We start from the raw sequence: 27,662 nt of genomic DNA, 5'->3' as shown, positions 1-27,662 counted from the left end.
AGCAACCTAAACTTCGACTTTAAGAAACAAGAGAAAGAGAATACTATATATAAACACCTTCATGCCAATAAATTCAGAACTTAAATGAAATGGAAGAATTCCTTGAAAGACACAAATTAACAAAACTGAAGGAAGAGTAGATAACCTGAATAGTCCTATATATTAAAGATACCAAATTCACAGTTAAAATAAAAAACTTCCACAAACATCCAGGCTCAGAGGGTTTCACTGAGAAATTTTACCAAACAGTTAATGAAGAAATAAAATATAATCTGCACAGTCTCTTCCAGAAAATAGAAGAGGAGAGAAAATAACTCATTTCATAAAGTCAGTATTATTCTAATACCCAAATCAGACACAGATATTAAGAAAAAGAGAAACAAACACCAATATCATTCAAGAACATACTTGCAAAAATCTTTAAAAAAAACTACCCAGACAAATCCAGCAATATAAAAAAAAAGGATAATACATCATACGCAAGTAGATTTCATGTAAGGAATGCAAGGCTGATTCTTTATTTAAAAATCAATCATTAAAATTCACATATTATCAGACTAAATACAAAAAACTATATGATCATATCCATACATGCAGAAAAAGCACTTAAAAATTCAATATACATTCCTGATAAAAACTGTAAAGTAGGATTAGAGGAGAATTTCCTTAGCCTAATAAGAGGCATCTACAAAAAACCTATAAGAAGCATCACACTTAATATTAATAAATGACAAGGCAAGACTGTCCTCTCATACCACTGCTATTCAACATTGTACTGGACATTCTTGTCAGAAGAATGAGGAAAGAAAAAGAAACAAAAGGCATACAAGTTGCAAAGGAAAAAATACAAGTGTCTGTACTTGCAGATGACAGGATTGTCTATGTAGAAATTCCCCCCAAAAAATTCCAAAAATCTCCTAGAACTAAAAAATTAATTAAGCAAGGTTGTGGGATATAAACTGAAAATAGAAAGTCAACCATATAGTTATATATCAGCAACAAACAATTGGAATTTTAAACTAAAAACAGTGTCATTAACAACATCACCCAAACATGTTGTGCTTATATATAGATCTAACAAAATATGTTAGGCAAAACACCTTATACAAAAAAAAAAAAAAAAAAAAGTAGATGGGCTGGCCTGGTGGCGTAGTGGTTAAGTGCATGTGCTCAGCTTCTGTGGCCCAGGGTTCACAGGTTCGGATCCCAGGCGCGCACCGACGCACTGCTTGTCAGGCCATGCTGTGGCGGCATCCCATATAAAGTAGAGGAAGATGGGCATGGATGTTAGCCCAGGGCCAATCTTCCTCAGCAAAAAAAGAGGAGGATTGGCAATGGATGTTAGATCTGGACTAGTCTTCCTCACACAAAAAAAAGAAAAAGTAGAGATGGCAAATAAGCACATGAAAAGGTGTTCAACATCAGTCATTAGGGAAATGCTATATGCTGAAAACTATAAAACATGGCTGAAAGAAATCACAAACATTTAAATAAATTCTCGCCAATTTTATCTATAGATTCAATGCAATCTCAATCAAAATCTCAGCAAGATTTTTTTGGTATATATCAACAGCTAATTCTAACATTCATACAGAAAGCCAAAGGAGCTAGAATAGTCAAAACAACTTGGAAAAAGGAGAATAAAACTGGAGAACTCACACCACCCAAATTCAAGCTACAGTAATCACGATAGTGCGGGATTGGTGAAAGGATAGACACTCAGATCAATGGAAAAGGAAAGAAGTCCAGCAATAGACTGACACAAGGATAATCAACTGATTGTTGGCAAGAGTGCAAAGGCAATCAACGGAAAAGGGATAGTCTTTTCAACAAATGATGCTGAAACTGCTAGATATCCAATATCCACATGCATAAATAATGAATCTTAACAAATACTCTATATCATATACAAAAATTAACTCCAAGTGGATGATAGACCTAAGTGTAAAATGTAAAACAGAAAGCTTTTGTAAGAAAACAAAGGGGAAATCTATGTGATCTTAAGTTTGGCAATGAGCTTTTAGATATGACATCAAAAGCACAATCCATAAATTAAAAATTGATTAATTGGATTTTATTAAAATTTAAAACTTCTGCTCTGTGAAAGATAGTATTAAAAAAATGAAAGCACGGGGCCGGCCCAGTGGCGTAATGATTAAGTTCACACGTTCCGCTTCGGCAGCCCAGGGTTCGCAAGTTCAGATCCCGGGCACAGATCTACACACCACTCATCAAGCCATGCTGCGGTGGCATCCCACATACAAAATAGAGGAAGATTGGCACAGATGTTAGCTCAGGGACAATCTTCCTCACCAAAAAACCAAAAAAGAAGAAAATGAAAATGCAAACCAGACACTTGGAGAAAATCATATATCTAAAAAAGGACTTGTACCCAGAATATATGAAGAACTCTCAAACTCAATGATTAAAACAAAACACAACTCAAACTAGGCAAAACATCTCAAAAAAAATGTAGAGATGGCAAATAAGTACATGAAAAGATGTTCAACATCAGTCATTAGAGAAACGGTAATTAAAACCACAGTGATATACCACTACATACCTATTAAAATACGTTACCAAAAAAAAAACTCCAAAAAACAAAAAACTAACAATACCAAATGCTGAAGAAGATGCAGAGCAATAAGAATGCTCCTTGATTGCTGGTGGGAATGCACAATGATACAGCCACTTTACAAAACAGTTTGACATTCCCCAAATGTTAAATACAGAGTTAACATATCAAGAAGCAGTTTGAATCCTATGTATTTATCCCAGTGAATTGAAAACTTATGTTCACATGAATGTGAGCACAAATGTTTATAGCAACTTTATTCATAATCATTAAAACTGAAAACAGCTAAGACAACTGTCAACAGGCAAATGGATAAACAAACTGTGGTACATCCATACAACAGAATACCACTCAGCAGCAAAAAGGAACTACTGATTTGTGGAAGAACATGAATAAATCTTGAATGCGTTTTGCTTAGTAAAAGGAGCCAAACCCAAAAGACTACATAGTGTATAATTTTATTCATAAGATATTCTCGAGAAAGCAAAACCATACAGGTGTAAAATAGATCAGTGAATGCTAGGGGTTGAGAGAGGGAGGAAGGATTGACTACAAAGGGAATTTTGGGATAATGAGAATTTTCTGTACAGTACTGTAGTGGTAGATACATTACTCCATACACTTGTCAAAAGCTTTAACAAGACACCACAATAATTGGACTTTACTGTATGTAAATTTTTAAAAAAAATCGACCAGGATACCAGGGGATCCTAGAATGGAATACGTACTGTAACAAATAAATCTAACTGTATTACAAATGTACGAGGAAATTTCACTGAAGAAGATAGTAGAAGAGGAGTTGACCTAAGTAACTTAAAAAATAGTGTTTTGACTGGAAATGCTAAGACTACAAACAAAAATAACTGTACATAAAATGGTACTCTGATTTATAAATTTTTCACAGGGATGTGAGTTAGCAATTCTGGAACTGCTTTCCATCTTTGAGTTGAACAAAACAGTAAATAAATTGTGGATAGTGGGAGCCAAGTGTCTTACTGTTAGAGAAAGAATTCATACATAAGCAAAAGAGAAAGGCCAGAAGGAACCATGTGGTGGTAGAGTCAGAAATATCAGTGTAAACTCATGTTTTAGAGAGAGAGAGATGCTTGCATACATGGGTTAGTATACATACATATGTATCCTAGTTTTATGCACTGAGAGAACCTGGAAGCAATGACACCTCACAGCAACCAGCACACCTAGTGCCCAGATGTTGGTTTTAATATACCATCTTTCAACAAAAAGAACCAGGTCTCTTTGGAGAAATGGCTGATTCTAAGGTTAGGGCAGCGCACCTACAAGATGAACCTGCAGTGTCAGGAAGTCAGAAGTACACAAAGGAAAAAAACTTATGGGGGCATGTCAGAAGGACACAGGAGCCACTTGAAAGAGAGTCGAATGAACAAAACTAGAACAATATGAACAACAAAATAAACAATGATGGTATTGAATGATTATCTAAAGAACACAATACACACTTATGAATCCATACTGATAAAAACAAATGACTAAACAAACAAAAGAGAAGAAATGAATCTTCCCTATAGAACAATTCCAAATAAATGTAGAAGGAATGAGGGAAATGGAATATCACCATTAGAACATTATAGTAATGATTGCTGTACATAAGATCCACTGAGGAATGCTAAAATCAGTGTGGGAAACTATAAGGAGACACTGAACATTTGTAGGGCTTAAAAGTATCTCCCCCAAAATAGTTACTCTGGTAGTTTTAACATATGCCTACAACTTCTTTTATACTCTTTCTTCGAAGAGGTGGAGATTAATTCTCCTACCCTTGAGTGTAGTCTGGACTTAGTGACTTGCTTCTAAAGAATTGTAAAAGGAAAATGCGTAACTTAACAGTGGAGAAACCTGCAGACACTACTTTAACTGGATCGCTAAGTTAACATCACTACTGATAAGTCATATTGACTTCATGTGCTCCCTGATAATGTGATGATAAGGGCACCTCATTTGTGTTTTATTCTTCCCCAAAATCCATTACCTTCATCTAATCATGAGAAGATATCAGAAAAATCCAAATTGAAGGACATTCTACAAAATATCTGACTTGTGCTCTTCAAAACTGTCAAGGTCATGAAATAAAAGAAAATACTAAGAAACTGAAAATTGGATTGGATCCTGGGACAGAATAAAGACATTCAGGTAAAAACTGGTGAAATCTGAATAATGTCTGTAGTTGAATTAATAGTACTTTTCCATTGTTAATTTTTCAGTTTTGATAAATGTACACTGGTTATTTAAGGTATTAACATTTAGGGTAACTGGGAGAAGAGTATAAAGGAAGTCTATCTTTGCAATTCTTCTGTAAATCTAAAATTATTTCAAAATAAAAATTTACATTTCCGCATACATATGTATGTATACGTCTATCTATCTGTCTGTCTATCTGTCTATCTACCTACCAACTGTTCAGGTCCTACCTCTAATGAATTCTTATTTAGTAAGTAGTAGAGCAGGCCCAGGAATCTGAATTTTTAACAAGAGCTTTAGGTCAGTGATTCTCATGCATTAGTTCACCTAGAGGTGGAGGAGGGATTGACTATTTCTGCTCCCACCTCAAGAGATTCTTATCCAGTGGGTTTGGGTGAGGCTTGTGAATCTGCATTTCTAATAAGTTCCCAGGTGATGCTGATCCTGCTTGTCTGGGGACCTCACTTTGAGACCGCTGTTCTAGGTGATACTGCTGCAGGTGGCCAGGGGAGCAGATTTTGAGAAATATTCACTTGGGCTTTCCAAATTGGTGTAGCCAGCTCAGGCAAAAGTAGGATTCATGCACACATATTCTAGCAAAACTTTTTAGGGAGCTCTTAGGATGATGAGATAGGGAGAAGGAAGGAAGGGATGGACCATTATGCTTTGTTATAAAGTTTACAATGATGCAGAGAGAGTAACAGGAGAAATATCCCTGAGTAATGGCGACTACAGTCTCAATGTCATAATTCCTCCAAGTCTGGAAAACATCACAGAGTGTGGAGGAATGAGACCATCTGTAAACTGTCCTGGGATGCTGGGGAGAAGAAATGGCTACTTCACCACTTTCTCGGCAGGAGAAAGGGAATAATTCTGGATGGAAACCCAGCTTCCCATCAGGATTCAATTAGAGCTGAGTGATTAAGCAAATGAGAGCAAACTCATTTGGCGATGTGATTAGCGGAGGGGCGGTCTGCACTAGCAGATTTAGGGCTCACCCAGCGCACACTGGGGCAACCGATGCGTGGAGTTTTGTGACTGCACAACTGAGATGCTCACTCCCTCTTATAGAGAACAGCCCACAGGTGAGCAAAATCAACAACTCAACAGAAGAGAGAAATGGGCTATTAACATGGTAATGGGAATAAACATGTTCATAAAGCTAAAATGTAAAGAAGAAAGAAGATTGGAAAACAAAGAATAAGAGAGAAACATGCTGTTTTGATCTTCTGCTCTTGGAAGGCTTGAGTGGTACCTGCTGGAAAGACAGTCACTTCATTTGCTAAGATCCATAAGAGAATGCAACAGGCTTAAAAATGTACATAGATTGTACATAGATGACTTCAACTCAAGCATTCAATTCAGACCACATGTGTCATGGTGGAAATGTGTCATTGTGAAAAAATAATGCAGGTGTTGTGTGTCTGCCACCAAGGAATGGAGTGGTCCTCTCACACACACACACACACACACCTGGTGTTTGGTTATAGTTAGCTTATTTCTCAATAATGGTGATAACTCAGCACGGTATATTCTACTCTCACCTGTAACCATTTTTTTTTATGCCAAGCTACTGCCCTATTGAATGCAAACTTTCTCTCTATGGTTTGTGTTCCAGCTTATTCCCTCACAGTGGATTCAGCCTGCCTGCTGTTACATCTCTGTGTTATTTGGTCACCACAGTATACAAGCAATCACAGTATTTGAGAAAATATTGGTTCGACGTCAAGAGCTTAAGAATCTAACTTTTAGGGGCGTTTCATTTGTACGTGAAAACTAATTGGAGTTTGACAGTGCCAGTTGGCAGTGCAAGTGTCAATTAATTCAAAGTTCTATGGGGAACAAACATGTAGGGAAAATTATACAGTACCATCATAAATGTTGCAAATGAAGAGGCACGTCACAGACAGGACAACTCCTTTCATGACATTTCAGCTTTGACAGAGAAAGCCCGCGGTCAGCAGTTTGAGGAGAAGGAAGCCATGGAGGTAATGGAAAGAATTTCAGAGTCCCAGAAATCAATCTGCTTCTCTATTTGGAGCCGAAAACTGGTCAGTTTTCTGTCTGCCCGCGGTAACTAGCAATCTATAACAGCAAGAATAACTTCAGGAGTCAGACCACAGATTGTTTCCATTAAAAATACTTTTCTCGCTCAAATGATTATAGATTCTTTTCCATCTTATAAGCAGCAGCAGTAGGAAAGCATTTAAAGTTTCAAACTCAATCCTGTCAGATCTTATACACAATACAGTTCTGCTGATGATTTGGTCTATTATTTAGATATGCCAATTCAATTTAGCAAATATTTATTGAGATTCTATTACATAAAAGTTCTCTAAGATTTTTTTAAAGGAATAATATATGAAAACAGTAGAAGGAACCTTAGAAGTGACCTTGTCCAATTCTCCATAATGAATGGGAAACTGAGGTCCAGAGAGTTTAACAGAAGTGTTCATCTGTCTCTGCTTCCTGCCGTCCTCCTTTCCTTCCTAATCATAATATTAATTATAGTAGAAGGATTGGCAATCACTAAGTTCTATGTACGTGTCAGATATCCCTCTAAGTGCTTTATATCTATTGACACATTCAATGGTCATACAGCCCTGAGGCAGGTTTGCTAACATTTCCATTTGGACAGGAGAAAATGGAGGGATCCTTAAGTTCAGTAACTCACCCCAAATCACAAATTTAATGGCAGAGGAGTACTAGAATTTTCGTCTTCCTATTCTTCATGCTAAACCATAAGATAGCACTCTTGGCCTCATATACTTCACAAATTAAGTGGAGAGGAGGACAGATATTATATAAGCAGAAAAAGATGGACATACATCTTATTAGAGGAATCACCAAAGGCTTTATGAAGAAATTCAGTCTCAGGTGGATGTTTCACATCTGTGCAGGAGGTGAGTAAAAGGATATTTAATGCAGGAAAGAGGGAGGTCCAAAATGAGGAAAAGTCATTTTGGATAAGATTGTCCAACCCTCCATTCCCCCTTCCTTCTTTGCTGATAGATTCCTAGTTTTGTTCAGGATGATGAGATGTCCAGTCCCAAGCAACAGCCTATCACTGATCACACACAAAGGGACCAATTCTGCTCCCCAATATCCCAGCCTCTTTTCAAGGCAGGAATGACCATGTTACCCATGAAACAGGTAGGGGTTTGCTGGGGACAGCTATAGAAAAACTTGCTCTTTTCAGGAGAGAGAGAGACAGAAAGAGGCTGGCACCTCTCTTCCTCCAGCCTTGTGGATGTTATGTCTAGAACTCTTACTGTCCTTTTGGCACCATTGGGCCACAAGCAAAATGATAAAAACCAACACACTGAAAATGGTAAACCAGAAAGATAGAAAGAACAAGAGTCCCTGATGTCACACATCGTTGAGAAGAAATAGTGCCAGCAACCACTTACCTGTGGACTTCCTGACATACAAGAAAACAAACCACCTTTTTATCTAACTACCAGCAGTCAGTTTTCCGTTATTTGCAGTTGAACACAATCCTAATTTATCTTTGCCTTCAAAGAATCTCCAGCCCAGTATAGAAGGGAGAGAAAATTCCTGAGAGTGTAAAATATTCCAGGAAATGTACAAAGCAGAAGAGAGCCCAGGAATCATGAGTGCAAGGGGGGATCCTGGGAAAAAGGGACCCGCTGGCACCTGCATGGATTTGTGGGCAAGACACTTGTGTGGGAAAGGGAGACAAAATGTAAGACAGTAAGTAGTCACTTGGAAATTGAAAAACATTTGTTGGAAGCCTGGAGTTTAGAAATTCAGGGTTCTTGATTTTTCTTAGCCACTAACTCTCTGCATAATCTTTGACATATCTATATTCCTTTCTTGATTGAGAGGGAAGAGGACTGAAAGGAGGAAGGCAGGAAGTAAAGACAGATGAACACCCCAAGAAAATGCTCAGCAGCCAGAATGTAAATAGCGTTTGGGGGAGCATGGAGAGATGAGCTTGCCTACAGCAAAGTATAATAAAGAGCAGTGGTTAGACTGGTGGGGTTGGGGTTGGATTGCACAAGACTTTGTAGGACAAACCACAGGAAAGTATATGCTTGGGTGAAAAACTTTCTGCTGTGTCCCTGACAGTGAGGACCATGACTCGCACTGAGAGCAAAGCTCATGTGCTATCTGCACATGCTGGTAAAAGGTTATTCCATCATATCTTTCAGCCAAGGAACATTGGACCTCAAATCTCAGTTAAACGTGTTCAGGAATTTCAGGGACATCGTTTTGCTTGAGAAGAATTTGCATCATACTTTGGGAGCTGACTTGATCTTAGAACCTAAAAACTAACACCGTACAACCCTCCCATTTTAAAGATGGTGCAAACGGTCTAGAAACAGAAAGTCACCGACTAACTCAGCATCAGAGCTGATGCTCTGAAATTGTTTTTTTTTTTTAATTTCCGATTTGATATTCTTTCAGCTGCTGATGTTACACTGCGAGTTACTTTCTTTGCTATTTTTGCATCCATGCATTCATTCATTCAAAAAAATATTTACTAAGCATCTGCTATGTCTTAAGCACTCTTTTAATTGCTGGGGATATAGAAATCAACATAAAAGACAAACAGCCTACTCACTCACATGGGGATACATACTAATAAGACAACTTTTCTTTTTAATTTCCTTTCAAAACTGTGATGGCCTCTGTGAATGCTCCGAGTTTAGCTTACAACCAAAATCCCAATACGGAACATCAAGTTGTTCTCAACAGCTGGTATCTTGGCAGGTCGTGAGTGGGTTAATCAAGAATGTGCTCTGATTCAGGAAGACTTTGGAAGGCAAGCTGTTCCTTTTCCTGAGCAAGAACTAAGAAATTGGCTGATTTTTGACAGTCACTGCTTTTCCCTGTGGCTTGAGTAGCCTCGGCAGTCAGAACCACTTGTCACTTGTTTCCAAGCAGCAACTCTGTAAGGATGTCCCACTATGCATCCTTGGACAATAAAAAGTAGGTCAACTCCTGAGTCTAAAATGGATATTTCCAGACTACTGTTTGCATTTAGTCAATTCTCACTTGGAGGTGTGTGGGAGAAACGGAGCAGGCCTATTTTATGATTCATTTTAAATCTTGAAAATTAGGGGATAATAGGATGTCATGTCTGTGTGGGAATTCATACAGAGAATTTAAATTCAGTGGGAGTTTAGGGCAGGCATACATATATATAGAGAAACTATTTTATTATATTTCTAGGGCAGTGGTTCTAAAGATATGCTCTTACATTTGTGAATTCTCTAGTAATTTGTGTATGCATTTCCTGCAGTACTATATTAGAGTAATTTTAAAAATCATCTCCATACTATTATTTTCCCTGAATAAGTGATTTAATAAGTGATTTATGTCCTTCTTCATTGGTTCTTTCACAAAAGCAATATCTTTCCCCCATAATAACTCTTTTTATTGGTTCCAAAGCTTTTTTAATTCCACCATTCTTATTTGAACACCACCAAGTACTACAAGAGGTGGGGAGAGGTGGAGGTACTGGTTCGTTTTATAGATAAGGGGACAGGAGCTTGGAAATTCAGTTGATTTTTCCAACACTACATAGCTAAAGACAGTATAGGACAAAAATTGAGAACACCTGACCCTCAGACCAGAGCTAATTCCCATCTCTCAGCAATTCTGATGAGAGATTTCCCCCACTTCCCACTCCTTACTTTCTCCCCCATCACATTTCTCTCAACGAATCAATATAACAGAATCAATGGAATGCTTGTAATTCCTGTGACATTCTGGGCTATCAAACTCCTCTGAATGGTGAACATTTTGTTAACTCTTTTCTAACAGTATCTTTTCATTTAATGAATCAGTGCCAGATATTTTAACTCAACTCCTCCAAAAAACAAGTATGTCTTTCTTGGTATATCCTTAGAGGACAAAAATGATTGAGTCTTCATCCTGTCAATAGGAAAGGGATAATTTGTACTGCCTGGTTAATGGAATGTTTAAATACGTAGAATTCAACTTTGTAAAGAAATATAAAGAAAGCATTAATTTCATACAATTAACACTATCAAAAATTGGATAACAGTTTACTATACTGGATATCAAAATTAGAATTATATAATATAACTAGCTGTCACTGAAATAGTGACCTCTGCATGCTAAAAGATAAATTGAACTTTAAGAATTGTGTTATTTTTCAGTCTTTTTCTGCAGCTCTCTTCCCTCTTCCCCTCTGTGTCTCTGCTAAGATATGTCAGTACTGCAGTAAACTATTATTCTGTTAAGACTTGAAAGAGTACACATATTAGTAAAAGCCATTTTTAAAACATTTGAGGATTTATCATTGTTAAAGAAACTTTGCTATTTAGCAATGTGTATGTCCCAAACCAAAGAAATAGAAACAAATGAATCCCGCATTTAATGGCTTTGGAAATATGACACCCTCACCATTTTCCACAAGCTCAGAGAAAATTCTTCCCCTTTCTAACTGAGGAGTGTAGTAGTTAAGGCTTTAGTCCAGCTGATGCTTCTTTAAGCACAATAAGTAAACAAAAATGCTGGTTAACATCACAGTCCTCATCTATGTGACTAAAGCAGGTGGCTTTGTGCAAATGCTTCCCAAATCCCAGGAATTGGGACTGAATTGTTAACAGTAAGAAGCAAAGAGTTCACTGAGTTTTCCAAGAGTACTGGATAGAACAAGACATTTTAAGTAGATTCCCCATCTTACAATTTACTCTTCTGCCCTTGGAGAAGTCTTGCTCAATCTCCTTCTGTTTTCTTTAGGGAATTCCCCTAAAAAGTCAAGCCATAATACGGATCATCACGTTTGGGAATTCAATACTTTTTGAGTTCTTAGGGCACTTAAGAGTTTGAAGAATTTATTGTTGTAAATGTCTCCAGACAGGTTAGTGTATCATTTGCAAATTAGATATGGGCTTACTGACAGGATTATTCCGAAAATCAACCTTATCCAACTCCTTCCGCAGCATCAGCTGTGCTGATTCTAGAGAGGGTGCAAGCCCTCTGTCTAGGAATCAGGAAATAGATTCTACTACATCCATCTCCCAAGTGATTTATCCAAAGCTGCACCTGATAAAGCCAAAGTCCTGTTCTAAGAAGATGCTAACTGTTAGTATTAAACCAAGATGACATTTCTTTCTCACAATTTTTGCAAATATACTTGTCTTTTGTGACATATTCATTTTTATTTTGATTTCATAATAGAAATGAAAGATTTTTTGTTCTCAAAGCTCATATTCAAAAGAGAAATAAATAAAATCACACCTTTAATGACCTCAATATAAAGTTGATCAACCATTTGCAAGTCTTGAAAGAAGAGAGGAAGAGACATGCATGCAGATATCCTCAAATCCTAGAAAGAGACATGAGTGATTAAACAAAACATAACCAGTTTTTAAGGCTTTATGTATTGGGTCACAAATGCAAAAAGAATAAGAGAGGATAGGGCATAATTTTCACCTTTGTCTTTGCATTTTCAAAGGGTTATTGAAATTGAGTAATGAAATAAAAATTAATGAGAAGGCTATGTACCATGCATAAAAATAAAACGAATGCTTTCAAAGCAGTTGGGCCTACAAATCAATTGCTTCTGATAAACTGAGTTCCAGGCTAGTCTCAGAGCAATATTCGCAAGGAAAGAATGTGATAGAATGAATATGTGTAGACATCACATGATTTCTACCCAGAGTATAATAAGTCAGCCATGACAGGAACCTCAGGGTTACCATTTGGCCCAACAAATGCCAAATTACATCTTGAAATGTGATTACACAAAATACAGTCTAATCAACTGGATGTTAAATATTTAATGCAAAATATTAAGAAAACACGTAATCTTTTTTTTTTTTTTTTTAAAGATTTTATTTATTCATTTTTTTCCCCCCAAAGCCCCAGTAGATAGTTGTATGTCATAGGTTCACATCCTTCTAGTTGCTGTACGTGGGACTCGGCCTCAGGGTGGACGGAGAAGTGGTGCCTTGGGGCGTGCCCGGGATCCGAACCCAGGCCGCCAGCATCAGAGCGCGCGCACTTAACCGCTAAGCCACGGAGCCGGCCCAACACATGTAATCTTGTAACAATGAATATGAGTTTTAATTTAGGTTTAACTGAGCAATCACCTTTGTGATTATGTGAGCTCTGAGCATTAACCTAGCTCTGGCAAATTTCCTTCCCTAGAGGGGAATGTACAAGTTTTGTCTCATTCAAATACCTTAATTAGAGATTAGGATCAGATCTGGGTTGCTACCTTTTTGACAATGTTGTGAGTTAAAGGAATCAAAGGAATGCACGTGATCATCCACATCTAAAGTGATTTTCTATATTCATACATGGTGTGGATTCAACCCACATTACTTGCTAAAGACACTGTATGGACTTACACTCCAAAAGCTATATCCACACTAAAATCACCCTTGGGCTTCAGGAATTACTCTAAAAGATAAATGGCAAGAAGAAAATCCCATAAGGAAAGATGGTAACTAAAAAGGTGAGCATTCATAAACAATCAAGAACCCTCCTTTCCTCTCAGACCAAAGTTAGAATTGTCTTATCAATACGGGATTGACACCACACTGCAATCAAAAAAGGCAAAGTACTATCTGGAAAGTAGAGGCATCTGAAATTTCAGCAGGCCCTAGAATACGCACTCAGTTCAGCCTGGCCCTCTGGGGCACAGGAGTTTACGCAGATGTTGCGCAGGTACGCACACTGTGCCATACAACATTTTACCCCCAGTTCTTCTACTACTTGTACGTTTTTGAACCATCTCCTCTTATAGTTTATGGTTTTGTGTTCTTGGAAGGGAAAGCGCACTACCAGTCATGGAAGATTTACCTTGCATTAGACCCTATTTGGTACTCATCTATGATCTTCATTCTGTAATATCACACAATAACACTACAGGTGGAATCAGAGGCATATGGGGGTGGTGGTGGTGGGAATGATCAGGCAATAAGAGGTGCACTGTGTGTAGGGAATTTTTTTAAAAAAACAACTGAAAGTCATCTGCTTTTTGTTACAACGATATGATGGCAATTCTAAATAATGACAGGTAAAAAGTATTCTTCTCCCAAAAATCTTTTATTGATCTAAGTCAGGAGTCAGCAGTTTTTCTGTAAAGGGCTAGGTAGTAAATATGTTAGACTTACAAGTCACATAGTCTCTGTCGCAGCTACTCCACTTTGTTAGAGCATGAAAGCAGCCAACTTCCTTAGACAATATGTAAAAAAACGGTCATTTCAAGAAAAAATATTTACAAAAACAGGCAGCTGGACAAATTTGGCCTGAAGGTCAGTTTACTGACCCTGGGTCTAAGTGTGAAACAATTGCTACAGTTATTGCTGAGTCTTAATAATACATACCTCACCTTCAAATCAGCACCATTTTTATCGCTTATCCTTTAACAAACATTGTATTCTACATGGAAGGGAACTCAGAGAATCCCAAATTATGCAGTGGGCCTCTGACGCATGCGGATTCAGTTACACTCATTTCAAGAGTAAGTTCATAACAGTTAGGAATCATTCAAGCTCACAGCAGGCATAGTTCATGCCTCCAACTCCTGTAGTATTGCATATTCTTGCCTCTAAACAGTACGTTTACAATAATCAAGGATAGCACAGTCATGGTAAAGACGAAGAACCATGACACTAAATACTTCAGTTCTGTTAATCTAAAGCAATGGATTAATGTCAATGATCGCTATCAATCTGATTTATCTAATTTTGCAGAAAAAGAAAACCTCAGAAGGTGTTACAAAATAGTCATTTGAGAAGAATATTTTAACAAAGATATTTTAGGACAAATTTTCCAATGCGGAGGCATTTCAAAAATCAGTCTCAAAGAAATAAAGACATGAGTGTTAACAGCAATTTATGGAACTTATGATGAAATAAGAGTTTCATACATTTTGGCCAAACTTATCTTTAAGCGTTTTCCTATTTGTATATCTATTCCTTCTTGTGAAAAAAAAAAAAAAAAAACCTTTTTGAAATAAAATTAATAAAAAGTGTTCTTTGATCAACTTTGAACAAATATAGACTGACAAATCAGGCTAAGTTGTCTATTGAACATGCATATGCAAAGAAGATTGATTTTTATGAAATAATTGACAAATTTGCACAAGTAAAACCCCCAAACAGAAACTGTAATGTTATTATTTGTTACTGCAACAGGCCAACAAATACAGAGGTATAATATTTTTCTCCTTTTTAAAAAAAATAATGTATTTAAAATTTGTTATCTCTTACTGTTTTCCTATTCAATACTGCCATTTTTATTTGTATATTTATTTATTTAAAATGTTATTACTGAGATTAATATACATATGAAATGCAATGAAATAAGATTTTTACACTTGCATTTCTTTTTTTCCCATTACTACTATTATTATTAATTTCATTTCACGATTATTATTGAAAATAATTTTGTCATGTACAGGAAGGAGTTGTTAAAAAATGATTTACTTTGAGTGTCAAATAGGTTAAGTATTCCCCTAAGGTAAATAACAGTTTTGTTTCATAAATGGAGGAAAAAGTGCGAAGGTGATTTACCCAAGACCAGCCAGGAAGTAAAATAAGCCTGATTTCAAAACTAGATTTAATTATATAACACAAATATCTCATGATGTCATGATAAACAGAATATAACAATGGCCATGACTTGGAGTAAACCTGAGTTAGAACATGAAAAACCAGCCCTAGGTCCGAGCCAGTGCTCTACTGAGAGTTGATTAAATCTAGATTGGAAAAAAGAGGCAGAGGGGGTCAAAACTTGTAATTTACCCAGTCCAACCTTTCGCAGACTAGATCTCCCTATTCAAAGCAGGTGGCATATTCCAGCCTATTAGTTACATGATGTAGGGCTGATATTTTTGAATTTATCTGTCCATTTTGACCATTAGTATCAGTCCTCTGACGAGTGTGCAGATCCAAGAGAGAGTGAACATACACACACACATACCACCAACACACCATTACACATACCACACACATCACAAACACACACCACACTCCACACACTCCTCACTCCTGAAGCAAAACACTCTGGTACTTTGGTAATCAGCATTTTGTAGCTATGTGTATCTGTGATTATGAGTATTGTGATTTTTACTTAGCTAATTAAACCTGGGGAAATTAGTGTGTTTCTGTCAATTTCCTTCGAAGCTCATTTTTCTATCACAACTTAATTGAGTTATTAGGCTGCAATAGAGTCAAATTAAGATTCCCGATTATGTTTTCCTCTTTCAGGAAAGACACGACACTGCAGTTCCAGTTATATCTCAGCCGTCACTTACAGCACTTTTAATTACAAGTCCTAATCTTCTGAATTGGTTTGATTAATATGTTGCTGGAATCAGCTTTCATATAAAATTGGTTTTATTAGAATTTTAAAATAAAATATCAGGTCAGGAACCCATTTATTTCTTTAAAAAACCTGCTGAAGAGTTTTATGTGTCAGTAAGTCTTCTTTGTGAACTTTTTAACTGCCAGTAAAAATCCATGTGTAGAACTTGGAAGAATCTTTCAGTGCTTTGGCTCAAGTAGGCTACATTTGTGTAGATATTCATCTGAAATGATACTCTTGATAAAAGTATTTCTGCCAATATAATGCCCCCAAGTCATGAAACTCTACTCTTATTTATCCAACCAAATGCCTCTGCAAACCTTCTCCCTGGTTTGCATTTAATGGTAAATCTTAAATCGGAATTCTTTCAATTTTTTAGAGTCAAAAGTACTGTTTCATATCCATTAAATCAACATCCTCATGAGGAATGAGGTTTATCCTTCTTATACTGTTTATTTGTTTGCATAGGACTTTGGTGCTTACACTTATTTTCTATTAAAAATAATAGTAACCAAAAAATAAACCCCTCCAAATTTTTATTGAGTACTTAGTGTGCAGCAGGCTTTGCATCAAGTATTTTATGTGAATTATATAATTTAAATTCACAATTTTACAAGGTTGACACAAGTCTTGCTTTCATTTAACAGATGTGAAAACCAAAGCACAAAGAGATTAAATACCTTTGTCTGAGTCACATGGCTACAGCGTTAGCCTTCTAACCCAGGCCTCTGACTCTAGAACCCATATTCTCAGTGTTTCCCACAACTCAGAACTTGGAATTAGAGAGAGTAAAATCAAGGCCACATAACGAGTAAGTGGTAGGTTCAAGATAAGAATACAGGTTTCCCAATAAACCAATCAGAACAGAAACAGAAGAGTAAAGTGACCTGCCTACAATTAAAGTAATTTGATATTAGGTCCAATGATGAACACCTAGTCCTAAATCTCCAAGTCCAGGGTTCCATTGTGTGTTGGTTAATCCTTGGATACAATGGAAAGGAAGAATGTAAATTCCTCTGGTCCACATTTCCCAAACGAAGTCCCCTCTTCTGGGAGATGTTAATAAAAGAGTACTGTGGCCAAATACATTTGGGGATTCGTGCACAGTATATCTCCCTGTCAGTGTTTTATAATGTGACTTTAATATAGTAAAGATTTAAGAAGTTCTGCAGAGAAGGCACCTTCTTAATTATGTTTAATCAATGTTGCCCAAGTTTACTAGGTCACAGATCCTATTTGCATAGACAGAATAATGATACCCCAAAGATGCCCAATCCTTAATCTCCAGAAACTTTGATTATGTTATGCTTTATGGCAAGGGAAAATTAAGGTTGCAGATGGAATTAAGTTTGCTAATCAGCTGACCTTGAGATGGGGAGATTATCCTGGATTATCTAGTGGACCCACAGTAATCACAAGGGTCATTATAAGTGAAAGAGGAAAGCAGAAGAGTCAGATTTAAAGAGAGAGATTTGAAGATACTACACTACTGGCTTTGAAGATGTAAGGTGGCCATAAGCCAAAAAATGAGGTCAGCCTCTAGAATCTGGAAAATGCAAGGAATGAATTCTTCTCAAGTCTCCAGAAGGAATACAGCCTTGTAGACACCTTGATTTTAGACCAATGAGAACTTTTTGGACTTTGGACCTCTGGTTCTATAAGATAATACATTTTGCTTTGTATTGTTTTAAGCCACTAATTTTAAGGTAATTTGTTATAGCAGCAAATAGAAAACAAATATACCATTTTTCTTATAACACCTATTGCCAAATTTAATTTTGGAAATACTGATCTAGTCCATCATTCTGGCTTGAAGAGGCACATCTTGAAAGCTTAGAGAAGATGGAATTCTGATGTTTTAATGTAGCACTTCTCAAAGTTTAATGGGCACAGGAATTGCAGAGGTATATTTTAAAAATGCAGATTCTGATTCAGTAGGTTTGAGGTGGGGCCCCAAATTCTGCATTTCTAAAAACCAGGTGATGCTGCTGCTGCTGCTCCTGATGCGATGCTCACATTTAGAGTGGCAAACTTTAAAGAATACCTAAAACAAAATTTCCAACCTTCTTAGGAACACTTCAGTAAAAGGAATCTCATGAAGTTCCAAAAAGAAAACGTCTGGCACAGATAAATGATCATGGAAATAAATTTGTAAGTATTGCTCCATCCATCAGTATATATGACACAGAAAAATTTCTAAGGAAAGGGGATAGAGGAGAAAAGTCACAATTCATTGAGGTCTCTCATACTTAACAATATAAAAACAATTTGCCTCACTAGTAAGACGGAAGAGGCATGAAGCACAAAAGAAGGCTTTATGAAATATTCTCAATTTGATCACAAAGTCATATAAAATACTTGTTTTAGCACTGCAAAAGGAATTAGATTTACATAGAATAAAACGATAAATTAAAAAAAGAATCTGGACATTTCTGCCTTGTTCTCTTTTATGAACTATATTTTAAAACAAATTTTATTTCCACTCTTGCATACTTGCTCTAGAAACACCCAAGTGCATGGAACCAGAAAGCCTCATCAATTATCTTACCTCTTACCTGCCTGGGGGAGGAAAAAGAGCTTAAGTAAACTTGAGGATGCCAAAGAGAACCATTGTCTCCTACCTCTGGCAGCACAAAAAGAACAGATGGTTTTTCTTTTTTCTTTTCAGAGTAAATTTCGTGTCTGTGAAAGATGCCAAGTTACAATCCCTAGAAACGAACACATTCTCCTTACCTGTAAGTCTGGCAATGGTGATAAAAGCTTTTTCATATACCTGCTCAGTCCCACAGGAGAGCTCATTTCTAGACCATTTCTATTTAACTGGTCTTTATATAAGGAGATAGAAATTACAGACTAATCCATTAGCAAGCTGTCAATTATAGGTGCTTTGAAGATTAACTCAAAACATCATTTTGTACCTCCAGAAACCTTTGTTTAAACATCACCACATGTGTACAGTGCTGTAGAATTTACAGAAGCACTTTATAATAGCAAACACTTACTGTAAACACATTTCTGATACTTACTGTGTGCCAGGCACTACTAGGTTTTGTATCAGCATATGTTTTATTGTATTTACTTCTCATGACAGCCTATACATACATAACATTGTTATTTCAATTTTGCAGATGCACAAGCTGAAGGACAAAGTTGTCACATACATCATATATGTAGCCTATGGTCACACAGTTAATCGGTAGAGGAGCCAATATTTGAATCTAGGAGATCGGTTCCAGAGCTTACTCATTTAACAATTATACAATATAATTATTGTCGCAATTCCAAAAAGTAGACCTTGCACTTACCAAACGATGAAACTGATACCCAGGGAGCATGATATGCCAAATATTGTGCAGAAAGTATGACAAGAAGTCATATTTGAATGCAGCTATACCGTCTTCAGACAGTACCAGGGACTTTCCAACCTATCCTGATATACTGGCTCAACATGCTACCTTGTACTGAGTTTTGATGGTGTAGATAGACTCAACTTTGCCCCTAAGAAGAATAGGTAAGCCCTTTTATGATTAATGAGGATATAAAAATGCTAAATATTTCTGGCTTTCCAATTAAACAATAATTTAACTTTTATTTTAACAAAGCAAGCATGCCCATTTCTGTTGGGAATGTGTGTCAGACCTTGAAAGAAACTCAGGCTGACAACGTTCCCCTGTGGTCACCAGTCTCCCTTCCTGACACCCAGCCCATGGCAAGGTTTTATAGGGAAGGGCCTGGGCCATTGTTTTCAGAACCAGGAAAAACAGTCCAAATATGACCACATGCTTAGTAAACCTGGCTCCTAGCAGGAAAAATTGTAAGCACAACTCGACCAGTATTTCAGAAAAGCAGTTCTTTTGGTTTCAATGAATGTAAACCAACTCAAGCTTTCTTTCACACATACACACACACAAACACACACATACACACACCCCAGATAGGTATGGAGTCCTCCACAAGCATGCACACCATGGAAACAGTGTTCAGCTGGGTCTTATGGAAGTGGAACTGAAAAGGCCTGAAGGTCTCAGGCCTTTTTCTCCTCACCTACTCTTTCACTTTAGGGCTGCTTGATGTCTTACTTTCTCACCTCCATTCATCCGTTGTACTCTACTTTTCACAGAGAATTTTCTCTGCTTCCTCATGGTTTCTGCTCCCTTATAACTTTAGTTTGTACATATATACTGGTGGCTGTGGTGCCAACTCTTAGAGCCAACACCAAGGCTAACTGGCTCTGTCTCTTGCACTGTACTATATGGTTTGGTCAAATATCCACTCCTTATGCAGTCAGTTGTGCAGAGAGGGAAAGGAGGAGCATCTTTTGCAACAGATATTTTTGTCCAGACTTCCTCTAGTAGGGATGATGGCTGAAGTAAGAGGAGATGTGGGCAATGTGGCCATGCCAAAATTTTCCTACTTCCATTACATTGAAACTGATCCAGGTATACCCACATCCTTATTAGTTAGAATAAATTGAGATTTGCTTAGGATTTAAGGCTTTCAGATAATATAATTTTATACATTTACTTGACAAATCACTGCATTATTTGATAAACCTTAACACATCCCTTATTTCAACTCAGTTGTGAGTAAATCTGTAATATAAGGTTTTCTTATCGATGTTGAAAAACTAAAGCATTATCACACAATATTTAATATTTGCACTAAGGTGGATATTAGAATCATAAATTCTCAGGTTGAAAAGGGACTACAGAAATAATCTATATTGGACCTGACATTGTTTTCCCCTGAGACCAAAGCAATGAAGTTTCAATAATATTGAAATTTCTAATCTTAGGCCTACCAAAAAGCTAAATGATAATTGTGTTTGATGTTTCTTATTTGCTTTGAAATGACTCCATTTGTAGCTAATCCAATCAGCCAAGACCTGAGGATTCCCTGTATTCTAAGCACAGTGTTATAGCTCAGGTCTTTCAATCCTATACTTTATCATATCTCTTGTCATACTTTCTGAACTTGCTTATATACTTGTCTTACCAACTGGATAGCGAGTACCTGATAGCAAGAATCACATCTTACTCATCAGTATGTCCTTAACACCAAGCAAATATCTAGTGTAAATAGGTGCTCAATAAATGTTCATCAGATCAATAAACAAATGAATCAAAAAGTTGACACATTAAATAATGAATGAATAAGTTAGAAAGAAGTGTGGAAGAAAAGAAACAAGATAGTCTTTTCTCTTAACTAGCTTAACAAGATGAATAAAACAATGACATCACTTTTTAAAATATGAACATACTATTCAGTTACTAATTAAATATATGTTTTCATTTATCTGAGCATTGATTTGCTCAAGTAAGACAAATCATAGTTTGAGCTGTATAAAATTTTTATTTTTATTTTATATTTAGTTTAACCATGATAAAAGTAAAGTCAAAGACAAAATAAAACTGAGGACTCAATACTAATGTTTAACAAATTAAGATTATATGTTCTTAGCAAGAAATTGCTTTAAGGAATCTTCTATTAAACACAGCCTTATAGTTTTAAGTGTATCTTAAATAGAGTTTTCATGCACTTTATCACTGCTAAGAAATTTTTTTTTTTAATTGATGTTTTAATGGTTTCTAACATTGTGAAATTTTGGGTTGTACATTTTTGTTTGTCCGTCACCATATATATGACTCCCTTCACCCCTTGTGCCCACCCCCACTGCCCCTGGTAACCACAGTCCAGTTTTCTCTGTCCATGTGTTGGTTTATATTCCACATATGAGTGAGATCATACATTGTTTGTCTTTCTCTTTCTGGCTTATTTCACTTAACATAATACGCTCCAGGCCCATCCATGTTGTTGCAAATGGGACGATTTTGTCTTTTTTTATGGCTGAGTAGTATTCCATTGTACATATATACCACATTTTCTTAATCCAATCGTCAGTCGAGGTACACTTAGGTCGCTTCCACTTCTTGGCTATGGTGAATAATGCTGCAATGAACATAGGGGTGCATAAGCCTCTTTGGATTGTTGATTTCAGGTGCGTTGGATAGATTCCCAGTAGGGGGATGGCTGGATCATAGGGCATCTCTATTTTTAATTCTTTGAGGAATCTCCATACCGTTTTCCATAGAGGCTGCACCAATTTGCATTCCTACCAGCTGTGTATGAGGGTTCCTGTTTCTCCACATCCTCTCCAACATTTGTTGTTTTTTGTCTTGGTGATTATAGCCATTCTAATGGGCGTGAGGTGGTATCTTAGTGTTGTTTTGATTTGCATTTCCCTGATGATTAGTGATGTTGAGCATCTTTTCATGTGCCTATTGGCCATCTGTATATCTTCCTTGGAGAAGTGTCTGTTCATTTCCTCTGCCCATTTTTTGATCAGGTTGTTTGTTTTTTTGATGTTCAATTGTGTGAGTTCTTTATATATTATGGAGATCAACCTCTTGTCAGATGTATGTTTTGCAAATATTCTCTCCCAGCTGGTTGGTTGTCTGTTCATCTTGATTCTGGTTTCATTTGTCTTATAAAAGCTCTTTAATCTGATAAAGTCCCACTTGTTTATTTTTTCTTTAGTTTCCCTAGTCTGGGTAGGCATGTCATCCGAAAAGATTCCTTTAAAACCAATGTCAAATAGTGTGTTGCCTATATTTTCTTCTATGAGTTTTATAGTTTCAGGTCTCACCTTCAGGTCTTTGATCCATTTTGAGTTAATTTTTGTGAATGGCGATAGCACGTGGTCCACTTTCATTCTTTTGCATGTGGCTGCCCTGTTTTCCCAACACCATTTATTGAAGAGACTTTCCTTTCTCCATTGCATGTTCTTAGCACCTTTGTCGAAAATTAGCTGTCCGTATATGTGTGGTTTTATTTCTGGGCTTTCAATTCTGTTCCATTGATCTGTGTGTCTGTTTTTGTACCAGTACCATGCTGTTTTGATTACTATTGCTTTGTAGTATGTTTTGAAGTCAGGGATTGTGATGCCTCCTGCTTTGTTCTTTTTCTTTAGGATTTCTTTAGCTATTCGGGATCTTTTGTTGCCCCATATAAATTTTAGTATTCTTTTTTATATTTCTGTGAAGAATGTCATTGGGATTCTGATTGGGATTGCATTGAATCTGTAGATTGCTTTAGGTAATATAGACATTTTAACTATGTTTATTCTTCCAATCCACGTGCATGGGATATCTTTCCATTTCTTTACGTCATCATGGATTTCTTTCAATAATGTCTTGTAGTTCTCATTGTATAGGTCCTTCACCTCCTTGGTAAGATTTATTCCTAGGTATTTTATTCTTTTTGATGCAATTGTAAATGGTATTATCTTTTTGAGCTCTCTTTCTGTTAGTTCATTATTAGCATATAGAAATGCAACTGATTTTTGTAGATTGATTTTGTACCCTGCAACTTTGCTGTAGTTGTTGATTGTTTCTAATAGTTTTCCAACAGATTCTTTAGGGTTTTCTATATATACAATCATGTCATCTGCAAATAGTGAGAGTTTCACTTCTTCGTTACCTATTTGGATTCCTTTTATTCCTTTTTCTTGCCTAATTGCTCTGGCCAAAACCTCCAGTACTATGTTGAACAGGAGTGGTGAGAGTGGGCAGCCCTGCCTTGTTCCTGTTCTCAGAGGAATGGCTTTCAGTCTTTCCCCATTGAGTATGATGTTGGCTGTGGGTTTGTCATATATGGCCTTTATTATGTTGAGGTACTTTCCTTCTATTCCCATTTTATTGAGAGTTTTTATCATAAATGGATGTTGTATCTTGTCAAATGCCTTCTCTGCGTCTATTGAGATGATCATGTGGTTTTTATTCTTTGTTTTGTTGATGTGATGTATCACGTTGATTGATTTGCGGATGTTGAACCATCCCTGCATCTCTGGTATAAATCCCACTTGATCATGGTGTATGATCTTTTTAATGTATTGTTGTATTCGGTTTGCCAATATTTTGTTGAGGATTTTTGCATCAATGTTCATCAGCGATATTGGCCTGTAATTTTCTTTCTTTGTGTTGTCTTTGTCTGGTTTTGGTATCAGGGTGATGTTGGCCTCATAGAATGATTTAGGAAGTGTTCCATCTTCCTCTATTTTTTGGAATAGTTTGAGAAGGATGGGTATTAAATCTTCTTTGAATGTTTGGTAAAATTCACTGGAGAAGCCATCTGGTCCTGGACTTTTATTTTTTGGGAGGTTTTTGATTACTATTTCAATCTCTTTACTTGTTATTGGTCTATTCAGATTCTCCATTTCTTCTTGGTTCAATTTTGGGAGGTTGTATAAGTCTAAGAATTTATCCATTTCTTCTAGATTGTCCAATTTGTTGGCATATAATTTCTCATAGTATTCTCTTATAATCCTCTGTATTTCCATGGTATCCGTTGTAATTTCTCCTCTTTCATTTCTAATTTTATTTACTTGAGCCTTTTCTCTTTTTTTCTTAGTAAGCCTGGCTAAGGGTTTGTCTATTTTGTTTATCTTCTCGAAGAACCAACTCTTTGCTTCATTAATCCTTTCTACTGTTTTTTTGGTCTCAGTATCATTTATTTCTGCTCTGATTTTTATTATTTCTCTACTTCTGCTGGCTTTGGGCTTTGTTTGTTCTTCTTTTTCTAGTTCTGTTAGGTGTAATTTAAGGTTGCCTATTAGGACTTTTTCTTGTTTGTTAAGGTGGGCTTGTATCGCTATGAGTTTCCCTCTCAGGACCGCTTTTGCTGCATCCCATATGGTTTGATATGGCATGTTATCATTTTCGTTTGTTTCCAGATAGTTTTTGATTTCTCCTTTAATTTCATCAATGATCCATTGGTTGTTCAGTAGCATGTTGTTTAATCTCCACATTTTTGTCACTTTCCCAGTTTTTTTTTCATGGTTCATTTCAGTTTCATAGCCTTATGGTCTGAAAAGATGCTTGTTATGATTTCAATCTTCTTAAATTTATTGAGGCTTGCTTTGTTTCCCAACATATGGTCTATCCTAGAGAATGTTCCATGCGCGCTTGAGAAGAATGTGTAGTCAGCTGTTTTTGGATGGAGTGCTCTGTATATGTCTACTAGGTCCATCTCGTCCAGTTTTTCATTTAATTCTAATATTTCTTTATTAGCTTTTTGTCTGGATGATCTATCCATTGCTGTAAGTGGGGTGTTAAGATCCCCTACTATTATTGTGTTGTTGTTGATTTCTCCTTTTAGGTTTGTTAATAGTTGCTTTATGTACATTGGTGCTCCTATGTTGGGTGCATATATATTTATAAGTGATATGTCTTCTTGATGTAGTGTCCCTTTTATCATTATATATTTCCCTTCTTTGTCTTTCTTAACCTGTTTTATCTGGAAGTCTACTTTGTCTGATATGAGTATGGCAACACCTGCTTTCTTTTGTTTGCCATTAGCTTGGAGTATTGTCTTCCATCCTTTCACTCTGAGCCTGTGCTTGTCTTTAGTGCTAAGATGTGTTTCCTGAAGGCAGCATATTGTTGGGTCTTGCTTTTTAATCCATCCTGCCACTCTGTATCTTTTGATTGGAGAGTTCAATCCATTTACATTTAAGGTAATTATTGATATATGAGGGCTTAATGTTGCTGTTTTGTCACTTATTTTCTGATTCTTTTGCATTTCCTTTGTTTCTTGTCCCATTTGTTTTGGACTGCCAATTCAGTTTGGTTGTTCTGTCTTATGATTCTTCTAGTTTTCTCTTTGTTTATCATATGTGGTTTTGCTTTGATTATTTGTTTAGTGGTTACCTTGAGGTTTGGGCAAAAAATCTTGTGTATGAGATAGTCCATTATCTGATGACCTCCTATTTCCTTATACTAAGTCAATTCAGTCACTTTCCTCTTCCCCTTCTAAGTTGTTCTTGTTATACCTTATTCTATCTTGTGTTGTGGCTGTGTGTTTACAGTGATGAGGTTAAATTTATTTTTGGTGAATTTCTTCCTTTGATCTTTGAGTTTAGTATTTAAGTGGTTGCTAACCTATTCCGGTAAAGATCTACTATTTCTCTGATTTTGTCTACCTACTTTTCTCCTTCCTCTAAGCTTTGAGTTCCCTTTCTCTTCTTTTTTTTTCAGGCCTGAGGGCCTTCTTGAGTATTTCTTGTAGTGGGGGTCTCGTGGCCATGAACTCCCTTAGCTTTTGTTTATCTGGGAGAGTTACTATTTCTCCATCATATTTGAAGGATATTTTTGCTGGATAGAGTATTCTTGGCTGAAAGTTTTTGTCTTTCAGTATTTTGAATATATCATTCCAGTCTCTTCTAGCCTGAAAAGTTTCTGTTGAGAAATCCGCTGAGAGCCTGATGGGAGTTCCTTTGTACGTTATTTTTTGTTTTTGTCTAGCTGCCCTTAATATTGTTTCTTTGTCGTTGACCCTGGCTAGCCTTACCACTAGGTGTCGTGGTGAAGGCCTTTGTCTTTAATATATATAGGTGTCCTGTTGGCTTTGCTTACTGGTATTTCCTGCTCCTTCCCCAGATTTGGGAAATTTTCAGCTATTATTTCCTTGAATAGGCTCTCTGTTCCTCTTTCCCTCTCCTCTCCCTCAGGAATATCTATAATTCTTATGTTACATTTTCTAATAGAGTCAGATATTTCTCGGAGTCTTTCTTCATTTCTTTTTAGTCTTAGTTCTCTCTCCTCTTCCATCTGGAGTATATCTGTATTCCTATCCTCTAAAGTACTAATTCTTTCCTCCATATTGTCAGCTCTGTTCTTTAAAGATTCCAGATTCTCCTTTATCTCCTCCATTGTGTTCTTCATCTCCATCAGCACTGATTGGTTTTTCTTTATGATTTCAATCTCTTTTGTGAAGAAACTCCTAATCTCATTGAATTGTTTGTCTGTGTTGTCTCGTATTTCGTTGAGTGTTTTTATGATAGCTATTTTGAAATCTCTGTCATTTAGTTTATGGATTTCTGTGTCTTTGGGGTTGATTTCTGGGTGCTTGTCATTTTGTTTCTGGTCTGGTGATTTTATATATTTTTGCATTGTGGTTCCTGTGTTGGTTTTGTTTTTCCTCATCCTGGAAGTCTCTGGTTGCAATTTCCACCTGCCGCCACTGTCTGGTGGTAAAGGGCTGTGTAGTCTAAGCCCCCTGCGCTCTGCCCCAGTTTTTCTGCTGCGATCTGCAGTTTTTTGTTTTTTTTTTTCCCGCTGCGATCCACGGGTCCAGTCGTTTGATCAGGTCTGCCTCGGATCGCTAGGTCTGGTCTGGTCGAGCTGCAGAGTCCAGGTTGCGGTGAGAGGGGAGCTCTCTCTTTTGCCCTCTGGGTCCCTGACGTGGGAGGCTTCTCGTTTGCCCCTCTTTATCCGCTCTCTGGGATGCTCAGATGTTGATGGTAGACCTGTGGCTCCTCTGAGTCCTCTGTGCTGGAGTTTCCCACTGGCTGAGAGAGTACGAAGAGCCACGGTTTCCCCGCCGAGGGCCACCCCTCCCCCCTCTCTGGGAGCCGCGCGGACCGGGATAGCTGATCTGATGGGGAGGGAGAGGAGTTCTCCTTACCTCTCCCCACTTCCTCTGGGGGCCCAGCACGTTCCACTCTCAGATGTGTGGCAGTGTGGATCCCTCCGCTCTAGGTTTTCACTGTCTG

General features: G+C 37.0%; 1 protein-coding gene across 5 annotated transcripts in view; it reads right to left on the bottom strand.

Annotated features, from left to right (window-relative positions):
• Positions 1–27,662, bottom strand: part of GRM7 (glutamate metabotropic receptor 7) — a 442,597-nt gene that overhangs the window by 377,661 nt on the left and 37,274 nt on the right. For all 5 annotated transcript variants that reach the window (XM_087431382.1, XM_087431381.1, XM_087431383.1 and 2 more), the window contains exon 2: positions 12,032–12,119. In XM_087431382.1, coding sequence (XP_087287508.1) covers positions 12,032–12,098 — 67 coding nt within the window. In that variant the 5' untranslated portion in view covers positions 12,099–12,119. The remainder of the gene's footprint in view (positions 1–12,031; positions 12,120–27,662) is intronic.

Source organism: Ceratotherium simum, chromosome 5 (genome assembly GCF_057802395.1).
Source record: "Ceratotherium simum simum isolate JZ-2026a chromosome 5, ASM5780239v1, whole genome shotgun sequence".
Lineage (NCBI taxonomy): Eukaryota > Metazoa > Chordata > Mammalia > Perissodactyla > Rhinocerotidae > Ceratotherium > Ceratotherium simum.
The sequence above is the reverse complement of the archived record's forward strand: the minus strand, read 5'-3'. Positions and strand labels throughout refer to the sequence as shown.